Consider the following 21,902-nt stretch of genomic DNA (forward strand, 5'->3'; position numbering starts at 1 on the left):
TTCTGCTGGCATCCCGTGTGTAACTCACAATTCAAACAGTTAATTTTCACCCCACTCTGAGGCAAAAATAGGACTTAATGAATTGAGAAAGCTAGTGAGTCCCAGAATTTGGCTTGTATCTAAAAGTTCAGAGAACCTACAAGAAAAGCAGGTAATTCAAGCAATAGGAGTTTGTTGGTTTTAGCTTTACAGAACGAATTACACATGGAGCACTGAGTAAATCAGGGTATCAAAATATTAATAAAAAAAGAAACTATAGGTGATGGTACTCACACCAACTGATTACGAAGAAGAATCTGCAAGCTTGGAAACACAGAGGAGTGCTTACATACACGGGACGTGTCACAGGGCTGTGCCGGAGCCGGCAAACCGAGAGGCTCCGACCCCGCTCCGGCCGGGCCACCATCCCGCAGCTTCCCGGGTGAGACCTGTGTGCATATAACACATATACACAGATACAGGGGGATCCCAGAGCGCCCCTCGCTTGGGGCGGCCCCGAAGGAGAAGCCACAGGAGGAACCGGCTCCCGGACTGCGGGGAAGGGGCGCACCCCCACCGGCAGCTCAGAGGGCAGGAGGGAGAGGGAGGCGGAGCGGTTCCCATCCCGTCGCCTTCGAGAAGCAGCCGCGGGCGGGAGCGGGCGCTGGGCGCGGGTGGGAGGGAGCCCCCGCCCGCCCCGGTGCCCGCGGGCTGGGGGCGATAGCGCCGTGCCCGCCCGGGATGCGCTGCGGGCGGGCGAGCGCGGCCGCCCCGGGGGAAGTTGCGGGCTGGGCCCCCGCGGGCCGCTCGGCCGGCTGCGAGGGGGCGGGCGGCGCCGGGCGCCCGAGGAGGAGCCCGAGCATCCCGGCGCCGGGGCCAGCCGGAGAGCGGGCGGCGAGGCTCCATGGGCTGCTTGCGGCAGCATGGTGCTCGCCCTCAACGGCAGCCACCTCTCCGGTAACCCGCTGCGGCCGCTGGCGCTGGAGGAGCCGCGGGCGCTGGGCGGCGGCAGGATGATCGCCGGCTCCTGGCCCCCGCGCAGCCTGGCCAAGCTCGGCCCGTCGTCCCCCCCGTCGGCGCTGCCCACGGCGAGCCCCCTCCCCGCCAACGACTCGCAGTGCGGGGAGCAGATCCTCAGCTACGGCAGCGCCGAGAAAGTTCTCATCGGGGCCGTGCTCTGCCTCATCACCCTGCTGACCATCGCCGGCAACTGCCTGGTGGTGATCTCCGTGTGCTTCGTGAAGAAGCTGCGGCAGCCCTCCAACTATCTCATCGTCTCGCTGGCCCTGGCCGATCTCTCGGTGGCCCTGGCCGTCATGCCCTTCGTCAGCGTCACCGACCTTATCGGCGGGGAGTGGATCTTCGGGCGCCTCTTCTGCAACGTCTTCATCGCCATGGATGTCATGTGCTGCACGGCCTCCATCATGACCCTCTGTGTGATAAGTATCGACAGGTGAGAGAGCCCGGCGCCCCGAGCCCTGCCCCGGCCTGGGGCACCCGCACTGAGCGGTGCCACCTGCGCTCTCCCGCCTCCTCCTCCGGGTCCCTGGAAATGAGCCGTGCTCGGAGCAGGGAGCGAGGCGAGTGCCGGCCCGCAGCCCCTCTGTTGGAAGGAGCCCGCCGGAGCAGGGTGAGCTGCTGCCCGGGTGCCTGGTTGTCCCTCCGGGTAACTCCTTGCTGCCACTCGGGAGCCAGGGTGTCAAAGCAAAGCCGGACCTAAACTGTCGCCGTTTATCACGGCTCTATGCAAGTAAATAGGGCATTTCCAGCTGCTTTAATATTTGGAACATGTGTCTTTAACCTGCTTTATACCACAGGTAGATTTGAGCTGGTTCTTTCAAAGTGACAGTGCAGCCTCCCTGGGTTCAGCAGAGTTTTACCAGACCAGAGAAGGTGCATTAATTATAGCTTCCTAAGGTTTTATCTTTATTCTATTCTAATCCCAGAATAGGTCAATTTCATTTCCGACAAATAATGTTTTGTTTGAAGGAAAATTTACTTTCAAACGTTTGCTTTTTAAAAAATTGCACCTGCTGTCTTAAAAACCAATTATGCTCGTTGGCATTTAGCTTCTTCCAAAAGATACAGTGACTGGGGCAACAAGGAGGCGCACACACACTGGAGAAGAATATCTTAGGTGTTCGGTTCTGATGTAAAACCCATACCAAAGAGCCCACATTTGCCTGTGCAAGTCCTCTACAGAGGAAGGCTGACAGATTCCTTTTTTCCATGTAGGTTCTATTCTAAAGTAAGTTGCAGCCTGTAGCTTCCCTTTTCCACAGCCTAAATTCTATGCCAAGAATTTTAACAGCTAGAAAGTAATTTTTAATTAAAATTTCACACAATTGGCTGAAATTGAAAAACCTCGTAACTAGATTTTAGAAGTAGTTTACCAACTCTGATAGCCAGCAGCAGCCTTGACTGTTTACTTCAGAAAGTTTCAAGAAAAGCTCTATATTAGGTTTCTGCAAAGCAACAATCTTTCAAAAGTGATTCCTACAGTAAATGGAGGTTGTTTCGTATCAGGGAGCATCACAGTTTGTGTTAATTTCAGAACTTCAATTTCTGTACAAGCATCCTCTGTTCTAGTACTTTTTATTTTGTGACTTCAATATTGGCCAGCAGTTAGCTGAATGTTGCAAAGCATCTTGTAGCAATGAAATCCACATACAGACTTTAACAGTATCAGACGATCTGTGTTCTTGGTGTTGGTTTGATTTTTTAAATTGCTGTTACATTGACATTTGCTTAATTTTAATTTATCTAAGTTGATTTTTAAACCTAATTCCTGTATTGCAAAAGGATATGAATAGGCTTATCTACCTTCCCAGTGTTATTCTCTGCTTTTCTATTCTATTTGTAAGATAGGTGATTTCATTTTTGCACTCTCTCTCCATTAAATATTTCTGTTCTTTTATAGTTCTTATGTCCATCTCTGAGCTCTCCATCTCCATTTCTACCAACCTTTTGAAAACAGGTTGACATAATTAAGCTTTCCTAAGGATGTGTGATGATTGACACCGTAGCACTGGGCTCTTGCTCTTTTCTATTTCTTAGTTTAACATTTGAGGTCACTGCTGTGTGCTGAACAGGGGCTTTGACTGAACTGGTGACACTGATGACTACATCTCTTATTGTTCTCAGTTCTCCCTCCACTCCCCTCTCACCCTAAAATACTAACAAGAGATATATCTTTGTATTGAGAAAGAGCATAACATAACCTCTTGTAAATGGCTGATTTTCACCAGCTAGTGCTGATTTGAACTAGAATTATTCTCTTGTCTTTGTGTTGTCACTTCTTTCACTGAATGTTTATTGAACACCATCTCTTCATAATTCAGTATACTGTTGTCTACTACCTACTTGAAATTAAAATTCTGTGACTTATGATGCTTAACCTCTGCCACCCAAATCCATTATATAGTTGAGATAGTGGGTATCATAAATAAAAGGAGACAAGCCAGCAATTCATTAACAAAATGTCTCTACTACTCGGCAATAAAGAATTTAAAAATCTCTATGATTTGTAATCCTATTTAAAAGTAATTAATCTTACACTGCTGTAATACTGCTAAGCCCACCAAATATTAGTTTTGGATATTAAAAAATCTTTGAATAGTGCATATCTACAAAATATGCAAAGCAGGGAGGCAGCATGAAAATCAAATGTGAATGATGAAATGTTGCCAGTGTAGCTTTGATGGTGATGGTGCTGTCATATTGGCATTTGTTCTTACATGTGTGTAGTTAGGAAATCCTTGAATGATCACTGAGGAAAATTTCTCTCTGAGAACACATATGTCCAGTTTAAGTTTTGTTTGTGCTACAGGAGCTGCAAATCATAATGTATACAGTGCATGAGAGACCATTTTCACAAGGTCCATTTTTCCAAGGCTTTGGTGAAATCACTTCCATGTTTTATTATGTAGGAGGAGAAGATTAGCAATGATACCTCCCTTACTAGTCTTACTATCTCAGGACAACTTATACAAATACAGGAACAGGAAATTTCAAGCAGAAATTGCAGAAGCAGAGAATGTGAATGAAATTCACTGTCTTTCAATCTGGCCACTATCCTCAGAGGCATTTAGAGGTACTTAAAACTTGAAAATCCTGAGGGTATGTGGGAGACATTTCTTTAGAAAATAGGGCCAAGACAGGACAAGGAAACATTTTTGAAATGTAATTAAGAATTGTGCAATCACCTGTCTCTTTAGGGCACTATAGGAAACTTTTGTTGTGATCCAGTAACATCTCTCCTGAAGTAAAAGATGAGGCTGTTGTAAGCAGTGCAGAGAGAACAAATAAATTGATTATTTTAAAATTTGTTAAATCTCTAGATTCTTCCTGAAGCAGGTATGAGAATAATTTACATAGTTGAAAGAATATTACTATTGAATTAATCTTAAAGAACCAAATTTGTTACAAATTGTTAGGCAGGGTTTGTAAAGAGAAATAATACCTTTTATTAAACATACAATTTAGTTAGTAAAGCAGAGGCATCGAGGAGCTACCAAGAAGGATAAAATGAGTAAATTGAAAAGTCTTTTTGATTTGTTTCCCTTGTAGAAATTCAGCTTATGCCACTGAAAGCCCTGAAATGCCAGCAGCTGGCAGCCTATTGCTCACACAGAGATTTTGCTGCACAGCCCTTAGTGGTGGATGTGGTTTTTAGCTGAATATATCAGATCCTGAAAGAAGCATATTAGCATAGGGTATACAAATGGGCTGGTTTCATTCTGTTGGAAAAACTTGCATTTTTTTCCTAGTGAGACACACCAACCACTTGTATGTTTTAAGTTGCTTCTGTTCTAAGTTGCGCAAACTATAAGGGTGCAAAGTAGATGTTAGTGTGCTATCATGGGGATATCTAACTTTGCACAGGGTGCACAAGGAACTGCCAGGTTGGAAAGGTTGTTTGATTACCACAAAGATCTGAATTTGCAGAGATTTGGACTATTGTGCTTTTCTTCAGATCATATCTTCCCTTTTGTTCCACAACATAAAAACCTTCACAGACCTTTGTCAGGGGGACATGAGATGAACATGCATTTTGGTATCTCTATCGTATTTAAGCCCTCACTTTGGAGGAAGGCTATCTGCTTACAGGCAGGTCTGTCAAAACTAAAACAAATATGATGGAGAGACAAGAGTATTTCCTGCCTTTTCAAATTTTTAAAGGATTAAACAGGCAAGACAACTTGATACTCAGCCAATGATTACCTTTGCTATTCTCTCCCTCTGTGATATGAGTATTAGCTATGTAGTAGGAGCTACAGAGGCTTTTGTGGGATAATTGAACAGAATTGAATTCTTCTTTAAGAATTTCCTATTGGTGTGTTGGGATATTTTTTTCTTGTGCTCTTAAGGCTCCACTTTTCTGGTTCTGAATTAAATAGATCATATCACATCACAATTCCTTTACATTCTTTACCTTTAAGAGTGTGAAAACATTATGAGTGAATTATGAGGGATGGATACAAACCACACCTTAGTGAGGAATGAAAAAATAGAGGGAATTAATTGTGTTTGAACTGGTGGTGTTTTCATGCTGATTCATCATGCTGCTCTGACCCAAGATAGCTACAGAAATGCTGTTTTGGAGAGTATCCACAAGATAACTGCATAAGTAGCAATTTTTAATTCAATTTAAAAATAGTTCTTTGGCTTAGAAAGCGATAAAGAAACATAACTACTCAGATACAGTTGAAGAATTATAACACTTTCCCCACACCCACACAAGTAATGAAACACTTCTTGGGAACTTTTCCAGTCTGTATCTTGGCCAACAATTCACGAGTACACCAGGCTTCCATTAAATTGATGAGGATTTAGAATTTCTATGCAAATAAGTGGGCCTTTTTGTTGGTCCTGAGATTTTTATATACAGGGATCAGCTCTCTCTCCCTGCCTGTGTTGCCACATTCCAAGTTTGAGTACTTATGCTTCTCCTTAGAATGTGTCAGTCCCAAAAGTTCACTGGCTTCTTGAGTCCTCATCCCATGTCTAAGAATTGTGCAGACCTCAAATTTCCTCAGAGGAAGAATTTGGAACAAAATTTAAATAAAGATTTAGGCACTTTCAATAGAATCCAGATGTCTAAATTCTACCTACATCCCTAGCTGATAATATGACCTGAAAACTGTTAGCAATTTGCTAAACCTAATGGTAGCCAGTAATCCTGTGTAGCTTCTTATTTGGCACAAAGACTTTTTCTGTCTCAGTGCCACGGGTGGAAAAGGCAGCAGTCTGTTCTGCCAGCCTGGCTCAGATCATTCACAAAATCCATATAGAATATATATGCAGAAATAGCTATGAAAAAATCCTGCCTGTAATATATTTTGGATCTAGAATAAGCATAGACAGCCACCAGTAGTGCCACTCATGAGATTTTTGTTAAATATATTTATGTTCACACAGAAATAACTGAGAAATGAGGAAAAACCTAAATGGAACTATAGGAAAAGTGTGTGATGAAATTATTTCAGTTAAAGTCTATATTGCAGAAGAAAGTTTTGAGATAAGTAGGGCAGCTAATTGCTAACACCAGCCATCCTCACAAGAGCCATTTTTTTTTCATTGTTTAGCCTTATAAACAACAGTACTCTTTTTGAGCCTATAAATAACTTGTCTAGTTTATGAAAGACACAGCATTGATACACTAAACTAAAGTGAAAAAGAACAGATTTGGTCTTACTCCTTTCCATGTAGTTTTCCTAATGCAGTCTGTTTAAAGAATGTTCCTTAAGCTGATGTAATTTCTTTTCTGCTGAGAATTTATTGGTGAACACTTATGCAATCTCCATTTCATTATTTATGTGTAAAAAATATACAGTATAAATTTTTGGTCCAAAATTCAGAGATGAAGAAGTTCAGTTGGAAGTTGGATGCATTAAGCACTGTAAGGCATGCAAATGTTTATCTACCACTGAGAACGCACTCCAAAAGCATAAATTAATCTGGGGGGTTTTGTTGCATTACCATGATCCCATTTCTTTGGGCACCTTTCAGTGACATCCTTGGGTGTTGTTTCCTGTGTCACAGGCGCAGGAAAGAGATGCAGTTACTCATAGAGTAACCAGATTTTAGCCACAGGTATTGTTTTGTTATGTCTTTGCTGAGAAATTAGGCTTCATGAGCACACTGCTAGATGCACAGTAAGCAGGTGGGAATTAACAAATAAAAGATATTTTGTAAAGCAGATGGACTATTTTGTGAAAACTTGACACAGGAAAAAAGTTTTAACATCAAAACAAATGGAAGTTTTGTCCTTTTGCAGAGGAAAAAAGGCATAAGATCTGAAGTTTCCTGGGTGTGTCTTGTGTCTGCACAGTAGAGGCTGACACAGTTTGGGAAGCTGAAAGATGCTATAGAAGAAAAATCTATAGATTGGTTATTCTCTTGCTTTTCTATACTGGATGCATTTTAGCAGTGTTACTGCAAGGGAGTCCCAACGTGTGGAAAAGCAAGGTAACCCAGAGGTGGCAGTGCAGAGGGGACTGCAACCTGTGATTTTTCAAGGGGCATGAATGGGCACTTCTAGTTCAGTGAGTAGCAGGAGATTTGAGATTAAACCACATTTACCTGAATGCCTTTTCTTGAAACTGGATGTTGCATTTCCCCCCCCCACATTTGAAACTATCTTCTGTTTGCTCCTACCAGGGTTTAAGGCTGGATGAGTTTTCAGAAGTGATTTTGGGGTCTCTAATTCTTGGGGGTTCATCCAGACATTTCAAAGGAGCCTGATAAGTCAGAGGTAAGGGAACATTAATTCACATTTTTGCCAAGCAGGGCACTCTGCAGACATTTAAAAAGTGATTTCTTTCCTATCAAAGTAACAAAAATAGTTTCTGTAAGTAAGGTTGGATTTGCTTCAAGAATCACAGCAAAAATGCAATTCTAGAAACACTTATCTTTGTTTTTGAAGGGAGCTTTCAAAAATATATCCAGATATAATAAAAAAATGCAAATGCATATCATACTGGCACGATGTGTAGTGTAACCTGATTACACTGGTATAAAAATATCTTTTCTTAGTGTTTTTCTTGAACTGGATGAGTATCATAAAATGAAATATCAAAGCTTTTGTAGTTTTGTACACTGAAACAAGATTAATATATCAGTAGTAACATGCTCACACAAGAGTCTAGAAGAACAGAAATTAATCAGGGAATATTTTCACTTTCCTGAATTAATTTCCTCTGAAAATTATTTCTAAAACTCCCTGAAAATTATATAACGTATCTTATTCCTTTTAGTGAAACACAGTATTACATTTGATATTGTTGTTGAGTTTGAAATATTTAATTGGAAATATTTGTGGCAAATTTTGAAACTTGCTTCATCTGCAGTTGATAAGTACATATGGCACTGTCTGTCGTCTAAAAACACCTCTTTTTTTTTCCCTCTCAATATATAACACACAGATCTGGTCCTTCCTCTGTGGACCAGAAAGTCTGAAGAAAGCTGGCCGCTGTAGGTCTTGTATGAAAATAAAGAGGTTGACAAATAGTTGAGTCTGCTGAGGTGCAGCTGTCAGAGGAAAGACTGGGGAGCAAAATCACAGGTTCTGCTTTCTGCATGCCCAAAGCACAATACCATGAAACATTGCTCACTGCAGTTCTGTTCTAATAGTCACTGCTGTCTGTAAGGCGAGGATAACTTCTTTCACCTGGAAAGCTTATAAGTTTTACTTTTTCTTGTTGTACTGGATAGCCAACTATTTCTAAAGGATTGAATAGTACATATATATATTCCTATATGTACTGAAAAGAGGCAAAAATCAGCTGATTTTTTTTAAACAATCTCTTACTGCAAATTTTCATTTTCAAACATCCCAGGATTAAATATGTCACGGTGAAAATTTGTTTTTATTCTGTTTGAATAGAGCAAAATTAGAGAGTGAGCGTCATTGATTTTTCTTTTTGTACCTTGCTGTTTATTCAAGGCTTTGTATAGAAATCTAGATTATCTGCTACATCTGTGTGGTTCTGTACATATTAGCATGTATGCAAATCTGGTGGTGACTCACTTCTAACAATAAACATGGCTTTTGGGTAGTGCACAGACAAGAATGAATTCTCTAGTAGTGCAGAACAGAGATGTGCATGGAAATCAAATCAGAACTGAGCATATTCTTTCTGTCTATCATGGCCTTTGCTATCAAATGGGAGCTAGCACAAGACACCACTGAAGGGGGTTTATTTCATCACTGATAGCTATTTCACTGCTAATTGTCATGATTGTTTAAAAACCAAACCAAAACACAAAGCCAAGAGGGGTATTACAAAAATAACTTTTTTAAGTTAAGGAAAACTGGGGTGAAGTCTATTCTTAGAGGTACATTGTGTCTTGAGGAGAAAATTGGCAGCAGAGTTTTTTCCTGAGATATATCAAGGAAAAGGGTGGGATTTTGGTACAGTTAAACACTAAACCCAGGTTTTTTAGTTTGTAGAAGTTTAAAGTGTAGCCACAAGGGAAAGTCTGTAATCTGACAAAAATCCATTTTTGTGCACAGTTCTTATGTCTCTTAAGGACATTGTGGGAAGTGGAGGCAGACCTATATGAAGGGCAACATTATTCTCACACTGGAAATTACTTGTCCTGCAGGATGTGGCAGGTTAAGGGCAAGCAGAAGCTTGCCACATATTAATAGTGGTGGAAAAATGGGTCAGGGACCAAGGGAGAATGGACAGAGCTTGTTGTATCTCAGACATTCACCAGGCTGGGTAAAATCAGAACTGGCAGCAAAGGCTTGCCTGCAAGAACACGATTTTTGAGGCAGACTTCTGCACAAATTTTTACTTTTGAATTTTTGGTTGAAAACTCTCCAGTCTTTTAGGAAGAGATTGTAATTGGAGATCCAGGCAAACACATCATGAGATCGCTTCCCAATAACCTGGCACGGAGCTGTGCCACCTTCCCTGCCACTGAATAATACTGACACCCTTGGTGGCATTCAAATAATGATTTCTTGTCAACCATACAAGTATCTGTGATCAAAAATATGGCCTATTGCTGCTGCAAGGGAAATTGGGCCACCAATAAGGAGCTTTAAATACCTTATTTATAAACTGTTTGCTTTTCAGGAGATGTGTTGGAGACTGGGGACAAAGTATTTCAACATATGGTTTGCAGATCTCTAGAGAGGGGCACAAAAGGTAACTGCAAAAATTCCAAGTCTGTGGCAGGAGCATCTGTTCACTAGAGGACTGTTCCCATGTGAGAAAACACAGGAATTTTTAAATCAAAGTAAAGAATAGTGCCCTGGAAGATTTGCCTCTGATAACAGGTGTTCATTCAGAAATTGTCAATCAATATAAATATGAGAAGGTAAAAATGGAAGGCATAAGTACAGATAACAGAGGTGTACGCTATTATCTAAACTTATTGCAGAATTTACAACCTGTCATCTTGAATATAAGCCATGAAAAGATGTGATTGTCATGAAATATTCCAGATATACAGTACAATTTGCCAGAATAATTTTCTGTAAGCAGTTCTCCCTGTGGGTTGTTAAATTTTGTTTATTTTCTGTAGAAGTGGCCATTTAGCAAACAGTTGAAATATTAAACCCCTGAACAAAGAATTTCTTGTCTGGCCATAAATTACTTGGAAATATTTATACCCATGACCCAAAAGAGCTGCTGAAAAGATGTAAAGCTTTCCTCTAATAGTCTAATAAGATGTTTTGATGCTAAAAGTGGTATAGCTTTGGCTCAAAAGACTTAACTTTTGAATTGTTATGTACTGCAGTTTCCTTTTGACTCTAAATATCTGCATTTGAAGATCCACTTCTTATCACAAGCACTTTTAGCAACAATAGTGATTGTTGTGTCTCAAGAGTGTATTGTCCCATATGAAAAAGCTATTTTTGCAAAATGAATATGGTCATTAACAGAACACAATATTATTTTTTAAAAAATAACAGAAAATGAAATAGCATTGTGGACCATTTGTCTATGAATTAAACAACACAAGAGGGATCTTAACATTTCCAAAACCTGTTATTTAACACAAAGCCTCTGCACTGCTACTGTTGAAATAAAGGTAGGACCTTGTCAAATTTCTCAAGCACCTGCAGCTTGCAGTGAGCTTCCTGAGGTGTCCAGCTGTGGTGATTCAGCCCACACTGATACCAACGTTCTGCTCCTAAATTCAAATGATTATTTGAGGTTTTCTGCCTGGTAATGAAGCTGTTATCATTGGAAACTGTAGTCACAGAAATAAACCTTAGGTATTTTACTTTTTACCCACACAGATTTGATGCCACCATATCTCAGAAGAACCCTAGAGTTGCCAACTTGTTGCTGAGGAAAAAAAAAAGCAAAAGAAAGATATACTCACTGAGAGGTGGGAAGGAGGGCTGCTTTCTGCTGATCCCACTTGTGTGGTGTAGCATCTGTAAAATGAATATAAAAGAGAGTCCTGTGATCCTTGATAATCTTTAGATACTGCTATCTTTAAAGGTTTTGGAGGAGGAGATATCTATCATCAGCTGTATTTTTGTTTTAGCATTAATGTGTAATTCTAAATTTTGAGTCACACAAAATGGTGTTACCAAGGTATTGTGTGTCACAATGTGAAGTATTGTGACCACGTATTGAGCTGGAAAAATGGGTATTTGTGAAAAAGCAATAGCTGAATCTGTCCTCAAATGTCTTTCTAGATAGAAAGCCCAGGGGAAGAGAGCCAGCAACTCATTTCTTGACAAGAAAAAAGCAAGAGCTTCATTTTGTACAAAATATAGTTGGATGGATTATATTTTCATGCCTGTGAAGTTGGTGGTAGCAGTTTGTGTTGAAATGGGTTCTATATTTAAAAAATATTTAGTGTTGCAGATTTTGCATGATTTTAAAAAGAAAGAAAAGTATGAAGGATGTTGTTGATAAAAAGAATACAGGGTAGTGGAGATTTGTCATAGGCAGGCCTGTGTTCATGTAGACAGAGAGGACACGCTGCCCTGGCTCATCTTTCTTTGCCCAGCTTTCCTGTCCAGTGGTGTCTAAGCTTGCTTGCAGCTGCCTTTACAAAGGTAGACCTGGTGACACCTTAGATGGGGAGCATGGACTCCTGGAGTTGGATTAAAATGTTACTGGTGCAAGATGAAAAAAGCCATCCCTGTGGAAGCGCAGCCTGGCAGGTCTGAGCAAGACCCAGGAGATTCAAAGGTCATTAGAGTGAGGATTTGTCAGCTAGAAAGAAATAGTGTCCACTTGGCCATTGCTTTCTTCATTGCAAAGGCTACTGGCAAAAGTGGATAAGTGTTATGACAAATGAACTAGTAAATACTGAGTTTGGGAAAGGCTGGACATACAGTTTTACTGACTGCAGTTTGGGTTTTGCTGCAGTTATTTCTCATCACTACATCTTTCTCTCCTTTAACCTTCTCCTTCAGTTAAAGGGCACCTGGGGCTCTGTATTTAGGGATTCTGAATGACTGCAAAGGGAAGAAATATTCATAAAATAATATTAAATTCCTGAAAATTTTCTGTTTCCCATTTATATAGGACAGCTCGACCTGACCAGTTTATTTATGGATACTAAATTCCAAAATATTACTTAATGAGATATTTTGTGAGGAAAATGACAGCAGGCAGGAGAATTCCATGCAGAGGGAGAACTCGAGCCTGGGAGTTTAAGCATGCTGTAAGTGAATATGTTATTAAAATGAGTGCTAAGGAAATAAATGACATACTGTAGAGAAGTGTGGTAGCTACAGTAAACCTTATGTTCGTTGGCATGAAAGATGATAAGATGATAACCTCATTCTGTACCACATACTGAGCAGAAAATATACTGCTAAAATATCAAGACATTACACAAAATCACTTTTTATATAAGTTACAGGGGAGGAATCACCCTATTAATGATAAGTCACTGAGCCAAAAGTGTCTGTGGGAAACGACTGTGAGCAGCAGTTTTCTAAAAGGTTCTTGAATTGGAGACTCACAATTTGATCTAACCTCCTGCCTTCCTTCCTTGATAACTTCCCCTCATGCTGTGCTCTCCCCAGCCCACAGACTCTGTTCCAAACCTGGATATGATTTTTCCTGTGTTAAGACTTATTCATACTAGGAAGAGAGAAATGATTTTCCAACTTTAGGGGAAACAACTCCAGTGTGCATCTTTAAAAAAAAGCCAGATAAACACTATTCAAGATGCTTCATGTATCCCAAAGTGTTTGAAAAAATATTCTTAATTAAACCTGCTTTAGACTTGGATTTTCCTGTGCATCTAAAACAGTTTATTGATATAGTTTGTTTTTTGTCTGGCCAAGCTTGGGCAAACAAGTAAAGCTTGAGGTCAACATTTATAATTTTCACATACCTGATCCAGTGGAACACAGCAAAACTTTTGTGTGATTAAAAAAAAAAATCAGAACTACCTTCAGGCTGATACAACTATGGACAAAGCCAAAAATGCCCAAGTAGGTTGGGTCTGCATGAGATTCACCCATAATGACTGGACAAGTGCTCCTCAGGGCTCTTGCAGAATTACTGTCACGAAGAAGCAAAGAGGAGAATTTGGACCTGGTCTTTCCAGCATTTTTCCTGTCTCTTCAGAGGGAGGAAAAGAAAGAAGGGGGAGGAGGGAAGAAGTATTCTAGAGGGGGTTGTTCCTTAAGTGCTTTATCTGGAGGTATTATGTTTAAACTGTTTGTATTCAAGGAAGGAAGAGAAGGGACGTAATATCAGCACACTGAAATAGCTATTCCCTGAGGATACTTTGTTTTAATATAGTGGTATTAGCACTTCAGTGGGCTGTGGTTGTTCATTTCATTCATCACTTATAGGATGGAATTTTCTGAAATCTTTAATTTAATTGTGCTGAAGACATCAGTCATGATTTTCTAGTTAAAGTTGTGGGAGGCTTTCATTTTGAAACACTGTTATAACTTTCAAAATAATTCCTTTTAAGCTGATGTTTAGTATCAATCCAAGCGTGACTCATGTAGTGAAGTTGGAGAAAATCACCTTAGCCATTTCTGCTTTATGGTAGTCATTGATTAAAAAACAAAAGACAGTTTTCATAGCTCTGAAATTGAGCCTCCACACATTCTCTGACAGTTCCCCTGGGTGTGAGGGACAAGAGGGTTGAGATGGGGAGAACACCAAAGGAAAATGAGGATTTTCCAGTTCCTATCTGCAAAAACATTATTTTCCATTTTTGTTTGTTCAGAAACTGCCTCTGTTGAAAAAAGCAGGGATTTCATCTGAGCTGGTGCTTAAAGAAACCAGATCTTTAAAGGGATCTTTATGTCCCCTGTAACACTATCAAACAAATTTCAAGTCAAGCCTCATCCTTCCCCAGCAGCTTTCACATTCTCTCTTCTCCTCAAGCTCACTGACAGCACCACTCCCTGCAGCCATGCCACATCATTTACTCAGATTCATTTCCCTTTTCAGAGTTACCCAGTTCTCCTCTAACATACAAAAGGCCATATGAGATAAAATCTCTTTCCTAGCTTTTCCAAAACTATTTTCCTGCCTGTTGAATTGCTAATGAACATTGCATCACAACCAGACAGAAATAAATAATGCAACTCCTCTTTAATTCTTTTTCTAGAAAAGAATTTCTCCTATCTTAGTCTCCCAGATAGTATCAGAAGGTTAAATATCTTCTCTGTCCTCTCACAAAGAAGCCAGGAATGTTGTAATAACTTAATAAAATGAAAGACTGCATCATACACATAAAAATAAAGACGAATGTAAAATCCCCATGTAATTAGATACTCAGGTATGAAAGTTGACATGATACAAATGCGCTGCCTTTGTTTCTATGGGTCTACAATATTTTGGGATAATAAAGAGTGTCTCTTTATGTGGAATAAGTTGAAATGTGAATTTTGATAGAAATAGTGTTTTCTGATCTGAATTCCTTTGTTGAACATATCCCCTTATTGAAGATACTGAAGCAAAAACCTGCCATCTTTGAAGTTATTTCCTTTTTCCTTTTTCTCTTTGATTGATAAAATGATTAAACAACTACTCTGAATGATACCACAGGGTATGAATCTGTATTCACAAGCTTCTGCACTGGTGAAGCACTTTGTGTGCATATTATGATGATTTCATGAAGAAATTTTCAGTAAATTAGATATTTTTCAAAAAGCCTGAGAAGTCTTTCTCTAGGGAATATTCCTAAAATGTTACTAGTATGTATTGTAAATCATCCTTTATTCTATGTTTTGATTAATATAACTTCTTACTTAGGGAAAAAAAAGAAGAAAATAAGAAAAACATTTTGACTCTCTTCTCACTTCTTCCACAAAAATAAATATATCTGTGTTAAATAAAGGAGCTTGCAGATCTGGGAGGGTGTGTGTGCGTGAAAAGGCAGAAGTGAGTAGTATGTCCCTGACACAGTTATGCATTTTCTTTCAGAGAAGCATGAAATATTTTTTATTTTCCCTCATCCTTCCACATTGTTGAACAGTGTAAAGAAAAATGATTCTTCCATTGTGTGACTTGCCTGGATTTGGAGAGCTTTTGAAGTGTTACAGATTATCTATCAAGAAGTGGGCTGAAAAGCCCTTTTGAGCTCTGTATATAATTAATCCTGTTGCACTCAGCAAGCAAACCACACTTGTATACAGGAAACAAGTGATGATGAAATCCACAAAGCTGGAGTTCAGACTTTCTAAAAACATATAAAAATAGTAAGTCTTCCATTACAGAATGGAGCTTAATTCTTAATAATTTGTGTCCAAACCTTTTCAGTTTTCAAATGTATCTGGTTTCTAGGAGGCTGGTGGAGGATTAAACAGGCTGAAATCCACCTCCCTCCTTAGATCTCCTACATTAATGTCACTGGTGATGGAAGAAAAGGAAAAATACACAGGTAAAATTTTCTTCAAAGGGAGTTAACAAAAGCATTTAGTCCATAATTTAGAATATTTACAAGGGTAATTGCAAAATATTGGGTAGGAAATATTTATTATCTAACATTCAGGCAGTGCTGCAAGGTAAACACCAGCAACTGCATTTTGGAACTTTTCCTTCCAAGCAATGTATAATTTGCAGTGGAAAATGAAAGGCTAAAGAACTGGTTTGTCATGGAGCTGAGAACAAGATGTGACAGGTGATAAATGCTTTGACAGGCATGCAGGGTGAGAATGAAAGGCAAAGGGTGAGGGCAGGTGAAAGAAATTTGCCAAGGTCTGAAAAGAAAGAGTAATATGGTTTCAGAATTACAAGTAAGGTAATAGATGTTGAATGGAAAGATGTTACACAGATTCTGGCAGTTTGGGTGTTGTGTATTTCTTTGAAAGAGAACAGAATGCATCCCCCTACCCATGGGGTGGATGTCCAAGATTAGTAGGCAAAAATGAAGAAGGAAAAATACAGATCTAACAGAGAAAGGGGAATAAGAGAGTAAGAAGGTGAAATAAAAATGAGTGAAATAAAAGTATGAAAAATGAGCTAAAATAACTAAGAAAAATATGGACCTGTAAAGTTATACAATATGAAAGGAAGAAAGCCCAGGAAAGCACAGAGAAACTAAAATGTATGAGAGGAGAAAGCAACCTTCTACTATGCAAATTACATTCCTTTAGAATGAAGTTATTTAATTTTGATTGACTTAATCCTCCCCCACTGCCAGGAAAGCCTACACTTTTTGAATTCATCAAAAATAACCCCCTACAATGATTTTGAGAGAAAGAAAATCAAGTCAGAACATTTACTATGTAGAATAAATTAAATATGTGCCCACTATAGCAGTGGAAATGAAGGTCATCCTATTATAAAATTAACTTAAGAAAATACATTTCATTAAGAAGAAATTAAGAAAAAAAAGGGGAATAATTTCAAGTGTCAACCTTAATGAGAAAAAGAAGAAGAATATAAGAAGGCAGAAGAAAAAGGGGAATTAAGAAGAAAAAGAGGAATAACATAAAGTGTTAACCTTAGTGAAAGAAAAACAAGTGTTTCATTCTCATTCTTTCAAATAGCAAAATTAACACAACACCATTTCAATTATAATACTGTTGAAATTTTATGAAACGTGAAGCATAAGCATCTAGAAGAATAGGTATCAAAACATAAATTTAAGATCTTTCGTATTTGTTTTTTCACCATCAGCTGAGAAGGATGAAGCAGAGCTTTCTAGGATTTCTAGCAATTAAGATGTGGAAACTGACCGCAGTGCCAAGACTTTTATAAACTGTGCTAATTCACAGCAAAGGAAAGATGCAACATTTAACTAGATAGAACATAGAACTAATCAAAGTGTTTTTCTCTCCACTGAGTAGTGTTTTGATTTTGTTAGTTCTGCTGCCTCACTCTACCATTGCATCATGTTTTGTTTAGGCTTTAAAGTGACCCAATTCATATTCTGAAAGGTTTCATATATGCATTGAAATTAGTAATTTTGAGCATTTCTGCTAAGGAGAAAAGTCTTTTACTGCCTCTGAAATATCCTCCTCTTCCCAGGAAATAAACTGGCAGTGATCATGATGTGATTATGAGGCCAGACTGTATTGCAGAAAGATAAAGTACTTTTGTACAATAATTAACGAGGTAATTGTCACATTATAGCACCATAGCTGTGCACTGCAGTGGTCGTGTCCCCCATTCAGGCCTTTCTATGTTTCTGTTCTTTTATTTCTGTCTCAATTACTGAAGTGTGTGGTGGGAATAGTATTCCCTGATCAGTTTGTATGTTTGTATACCTTGTTTTATTTAAAAGGAAGTCTGAGGGACAAGGCATCTCTTGCATTGTGTAAACACATAATTGAAAAGAAAACAGTATTTGCTGGGTGTTTTGACACAGCCATAACAGAAAGAATAGATTTGGTATTTGTTTCAACTTGTTACATTTACATTTGAAGGAAGGGAAAAAAGTTATCTAGATGTATTACTATACTAGAGAGAATGTTTTTCAATGCTGGATAGATTTTAGGAATGGCATTTTGTTCTGTTCTTGTGAAGAGTCTTTTAATGTTGAGCTGAACCAAATAGAAAAAAATTATGGAAGAATCATAGCCAATGAAGATAAACCAGTAGATCAGCACAATTCTTCAGAATAAGTTATTATTGCAGGTGAAATACAGGATGGGATTCTATAGATATGGGTTTGCAAAGAAATCCTGCATGGAGATACATATTGAAGACAGAAAGCTTCTGTGCAAGAGAAACAGAGCAGCAAAGGAGGAAATATTGCTGTGTCTTTGGAATAAAGCAGTTTTATGCCTCTTAAAATACAACAATAGGAGAACTGACAGAACCTCATATTAAGCACAACTCCTAGTCAAATAGAAAGTGATAACAATATCTTGTGTTTCCTGGCAGAAATAGCTATGATATGATACACATCTGTATCGTTTCCAGTATAATGTTTCTAGTCCTATTCCATTACAATCCAATCTGCTTCATAAAAGCAGTCAGACAGTGAAAGATCTCATTTGATTCTGGAATCTGTTAGATCAAGACAGTGAATTCTGAGACATAAATGTGGGCTACTAACTAGAATGGAATCTTATCTGCCTATAAAGTACATGGAGACCAGAAACAGAGGAATTACATGTGTGTACAAATGCATTCAATTTATTATTGAATTGGCAGAAAGCTTCAAAATTATTTAAATTCTTTTAACTGTACAGTTTTCTATTGCTCTATGACTTCACTCACAGTGACAGGCAAGTCCTTTTACTCTTTATCTTTCAGCCATATAATGGAGGTAGGAAAGAAAGATTCAGGACACATGGTAACAAATGGGACCATCCTGTTACTATTTTCTTTCTTTTGTTTAAGTCAATGTAGCTGTTAAGCCTCAGGTTCTTTTCTGGATATTTCAAAAGGTGTGAGGACTAGACCCATCTGTCTATGTGATCATAGGAATTTTTTTAGCCCTGTAGGATAAAAACTATTCTCTGTGGTCATTGTAATGGATTGATAGCAGAAAAGCCAGAATGGAAAAGACCGAAAGCTGAATTGTCTCAGGAGCAGACCTATATAGTTATAATGGTTTTACATTAAATTGTTTATGGCAATTTATTGTCATTAAATGCTAACCATTTAGTGATACTGGGGAAGAATTCTATGTCACAGGCAATCAGATTTTTGTGAAGCAAAGGGAAAGGATTTGTTCATTCACCTTTTCCATTGTTGGTGTTCACTGTGTGTGGCAAATGGCAATTGTGTACAATGGCTGGTGAAAGGAGGGAATTCTTTACCCCCTCCCAGGTTGGAACAGAGCTCCAGGAAGAGGATGGGGTAATTTTTCCTGCCCAGAGCTGGGCACACTGTGCATGCCTCACACCTGAATGGGACTGCAGCAAAACCCCCAGTGGGGAAGAAGAGACTCTGAAGAAGTCATAAGAAACCAACCCAGAGCAGGGATGTGCTCATGTGTTAATACACATACATTTAACAAGAAGATTTACTCCACCCTTCACCATTTGCCATCTTTTTGGTCTCTGCTGTTTCCTTTGAGCTCTCCAAGCAAGGGAGGGTCTGTTTCCCACATATGTGATGCAGTACAAAAGCATTCACATCACCATTTTTGCTGTATCAATTAGACAGTGGTGCCATATTCTTCCTTCTCAGTGTTTTCCACTCACCCAGCATCCTTGGAGTGGCAGCAGAACGTGACTGATGTGCATGCTGTGCCTCTTGCAGGGCTGGAGCAGCATCCTGCACTTCGGAGTTCTGCTTGCAGCATCAGGCAGGGCTGAATGGAAAATGCCATGACCAATTTAGAAGAAATAAAGGCCATTCATCTGCCTTTGGGGAGTAACCCAGATACAGAGCTCACTGTGCTGGGTGTAACATGGAGAGATGCCCTGTCTGGCAGAACCATTGAGTCAAGAAATTCAGAGCAGGAAGAATACAAAATAGCATTTCCCTTCTTTTACAAGTGAGAACCCAGGCACAGTTTCTTCTCCACCAAGATCAAGATGAACATCTGTGGCATGTGAAAGAAGCAAATCTCAGAATAACAAGTCTGAGACACTTCTTTCATGTGGGGGATAGCTGAGACACATTAAATGAGCTTCTTAGGGACTCTGACTTAATTCTTTCCCAGTAATACAACCTCAAGGTGTTCCTTACACTTGAATATGTTAAGTTCAGCTGATTTACCTTAATATTTTTTTATTAAAGTACTAGGTTAAGATTAAACACTGAAAAGCATATTTTCCTACTGAATTTGACACAATATTTTTGAAGTTCATGAATCTATTAAGCCCCGAACACTCTCTAGTGTATTAGACAACAGTAGTGATTTACATTATTTTGACATTGCAAATGAGTTTTCAAGGGTAATGGATTTTCATATAGGGAGATTAAAAGATAACATTCCTTCATTTGTGCATGCTGACTTCTTTCCCCCCATCATACTACATTTAGCAAAATGAATAAGGCAGAAGCAATGCTGGTGTATTTTTATGCTAATTAACGTATTTTAATTTCAAATAGCATTTCTGAAGAAAAGATACACTCCAAAAAAAGTGATGCCAGGGCAAAACTAATGAATTTTCATTCTTTTCAGTATACTTATGCTTTCATGAATTCTTTTTGTTATATTCTCGTGCATGAGAATGCATCAGTAGGCACTCAGAATATGCAGCCCACAGATCTGATTTTTACAGAAATCCAGCTTAACGTTTTTAGCTACAAAATAAACTTCACCCTAAAAGTGTTATTTTTAGTGACCAGTTGGGTAATAACTGTAGGAGTACATACTTCAGGAAGGCAGATAAGGATTTTTTGGAAAACAATGCATTGTAAATGACAAGAAGTCTTTGTGCACAAAGGATGTGTTTAGCTGTTTTGTACCTAAACTGGGCTATTCTTAGACAAATTTTAAGGGTAGGCCACTCTTGTCCCTGAAAGTCTGCAGCTGAAAGCTCACACTTGCTGCAGTTCACTAATCAAGCAGTGTGATGTATACTTTAATTAGTTAAACTGAAGTTTCACTGCACAGATTCCTCTCTTCTGTATCTTGGAGCACCCTGGACTTCCTGGGAGTGAGAATGGTTTTGGCCATGGTGCTATAAATCAGAAATCTCCATGGTCTCTGCATGATGCCCATGGCTGCTGGGCCAGTGGCTCTGTTCTAATGCTCATGGTGAGAGGCACAAGAAACAACCCTTTTTATCATCACAGTCCATGGACTGCACTGCTCTGATCCCAACCAATTCCAACAAGAATTCTTAGTCCATGGCCCCTCCAGGCACAGATTCGCTGGCAAAATACTGACCTGCTGTAATTTACTTGTGCATCCTGTCAAGAATAGGGCACAATAAACCAGTCTGTCCTTCTGTAACACTTGTCACAACAGCAATATAAAGCCAATGACATGGTTGAACAGGATTGTTGATACCCATCAGGACAGATCAATAAATGATGTTTCTTTTACTTCCATAACTCTAGCTTACCCGGGTGCTTGTATAAAGCAAGGGCACTGGGCCTGATCTACTGCACTGCAGTAAAATCAACAATGCATTCCACAGAGCCAGTAAATCTCATGTTTGTTCTGCTGGGTGAATAGACTGAGAAAACATGCTCCTCAAAAATATTTTAAATCACATTGCTGCAGCTCTTGTTTGTAACACTCCAGAACTTTCACTACATGAGTAAAGACTGGTAGCTCTTGAAACCAAAACATTGTTCAGGAACTTGATTTGAAAGAATTTCTTTTACAAGGAACACAACAAATCACACTGATTTTCTCTAAATCGTTTTGGAGGAAGTGAAACAAACAATTTGGGAAGCTAACAGTAACTGATAGGTAAGTTCCAGTTCAGCAGAAGCCAATATTGAAACTAAAAATCTTAGGTCTAAATAAGGGCATGTGATTCCATCTAACAGAAAATTCCCATTGTCAGAGAGGAAATAGAGAAACTTTCTATAGTTGAAAGTAAATTCAAACTTAGGATATTCTTACCCTGCTATGTAGAACCATAGTACTACTTTTGT

At 39.1% G+C, this 21,902-nt stretch overlaps 1 protein-coding gene across 2 annotated transcripts in view; it reads left to right on the forward strand.

Annotated features, from left to right (window-relative positions):
• The first annotated feature begins 873 nt into the window (after nt 1-873).
• The window catches only part of HTR7 (5-hydroxytryptamine receptor 7), a 29,277-nt gene continuing 8,248 nt past the window's right edge, over nt 874-21,902 (forward strand). For both annotated transcript variants that reach the window (XM_063163536.1, XM_063163537.1), the window contains exon 1: nt 874-1,432. In XM_063163536.1, the coding sequence (XP_063019606.1) occupies nt 903-1,432 (530 nt within the window). In that variant the 5' untranslated portion in view covers nt 874-902. The remainder of the gene's footprint in view (nt 1,433-21,902) is intronic.

The sequence above is a fragment of the Melospiza melodia genome, chromosome 9 (genome assembly GCF_035770615.1).
Source record: "Melospiza melodia melodia isolate bMelMel2 chromosome 9, bMelMel2.pri, whole genome shotgun sequence".
NCBI lineage: Eukaryota > Metazoa > Chordata > Aves > Passeriformes > Passerellidae > Melospiza > Melospiza melodia.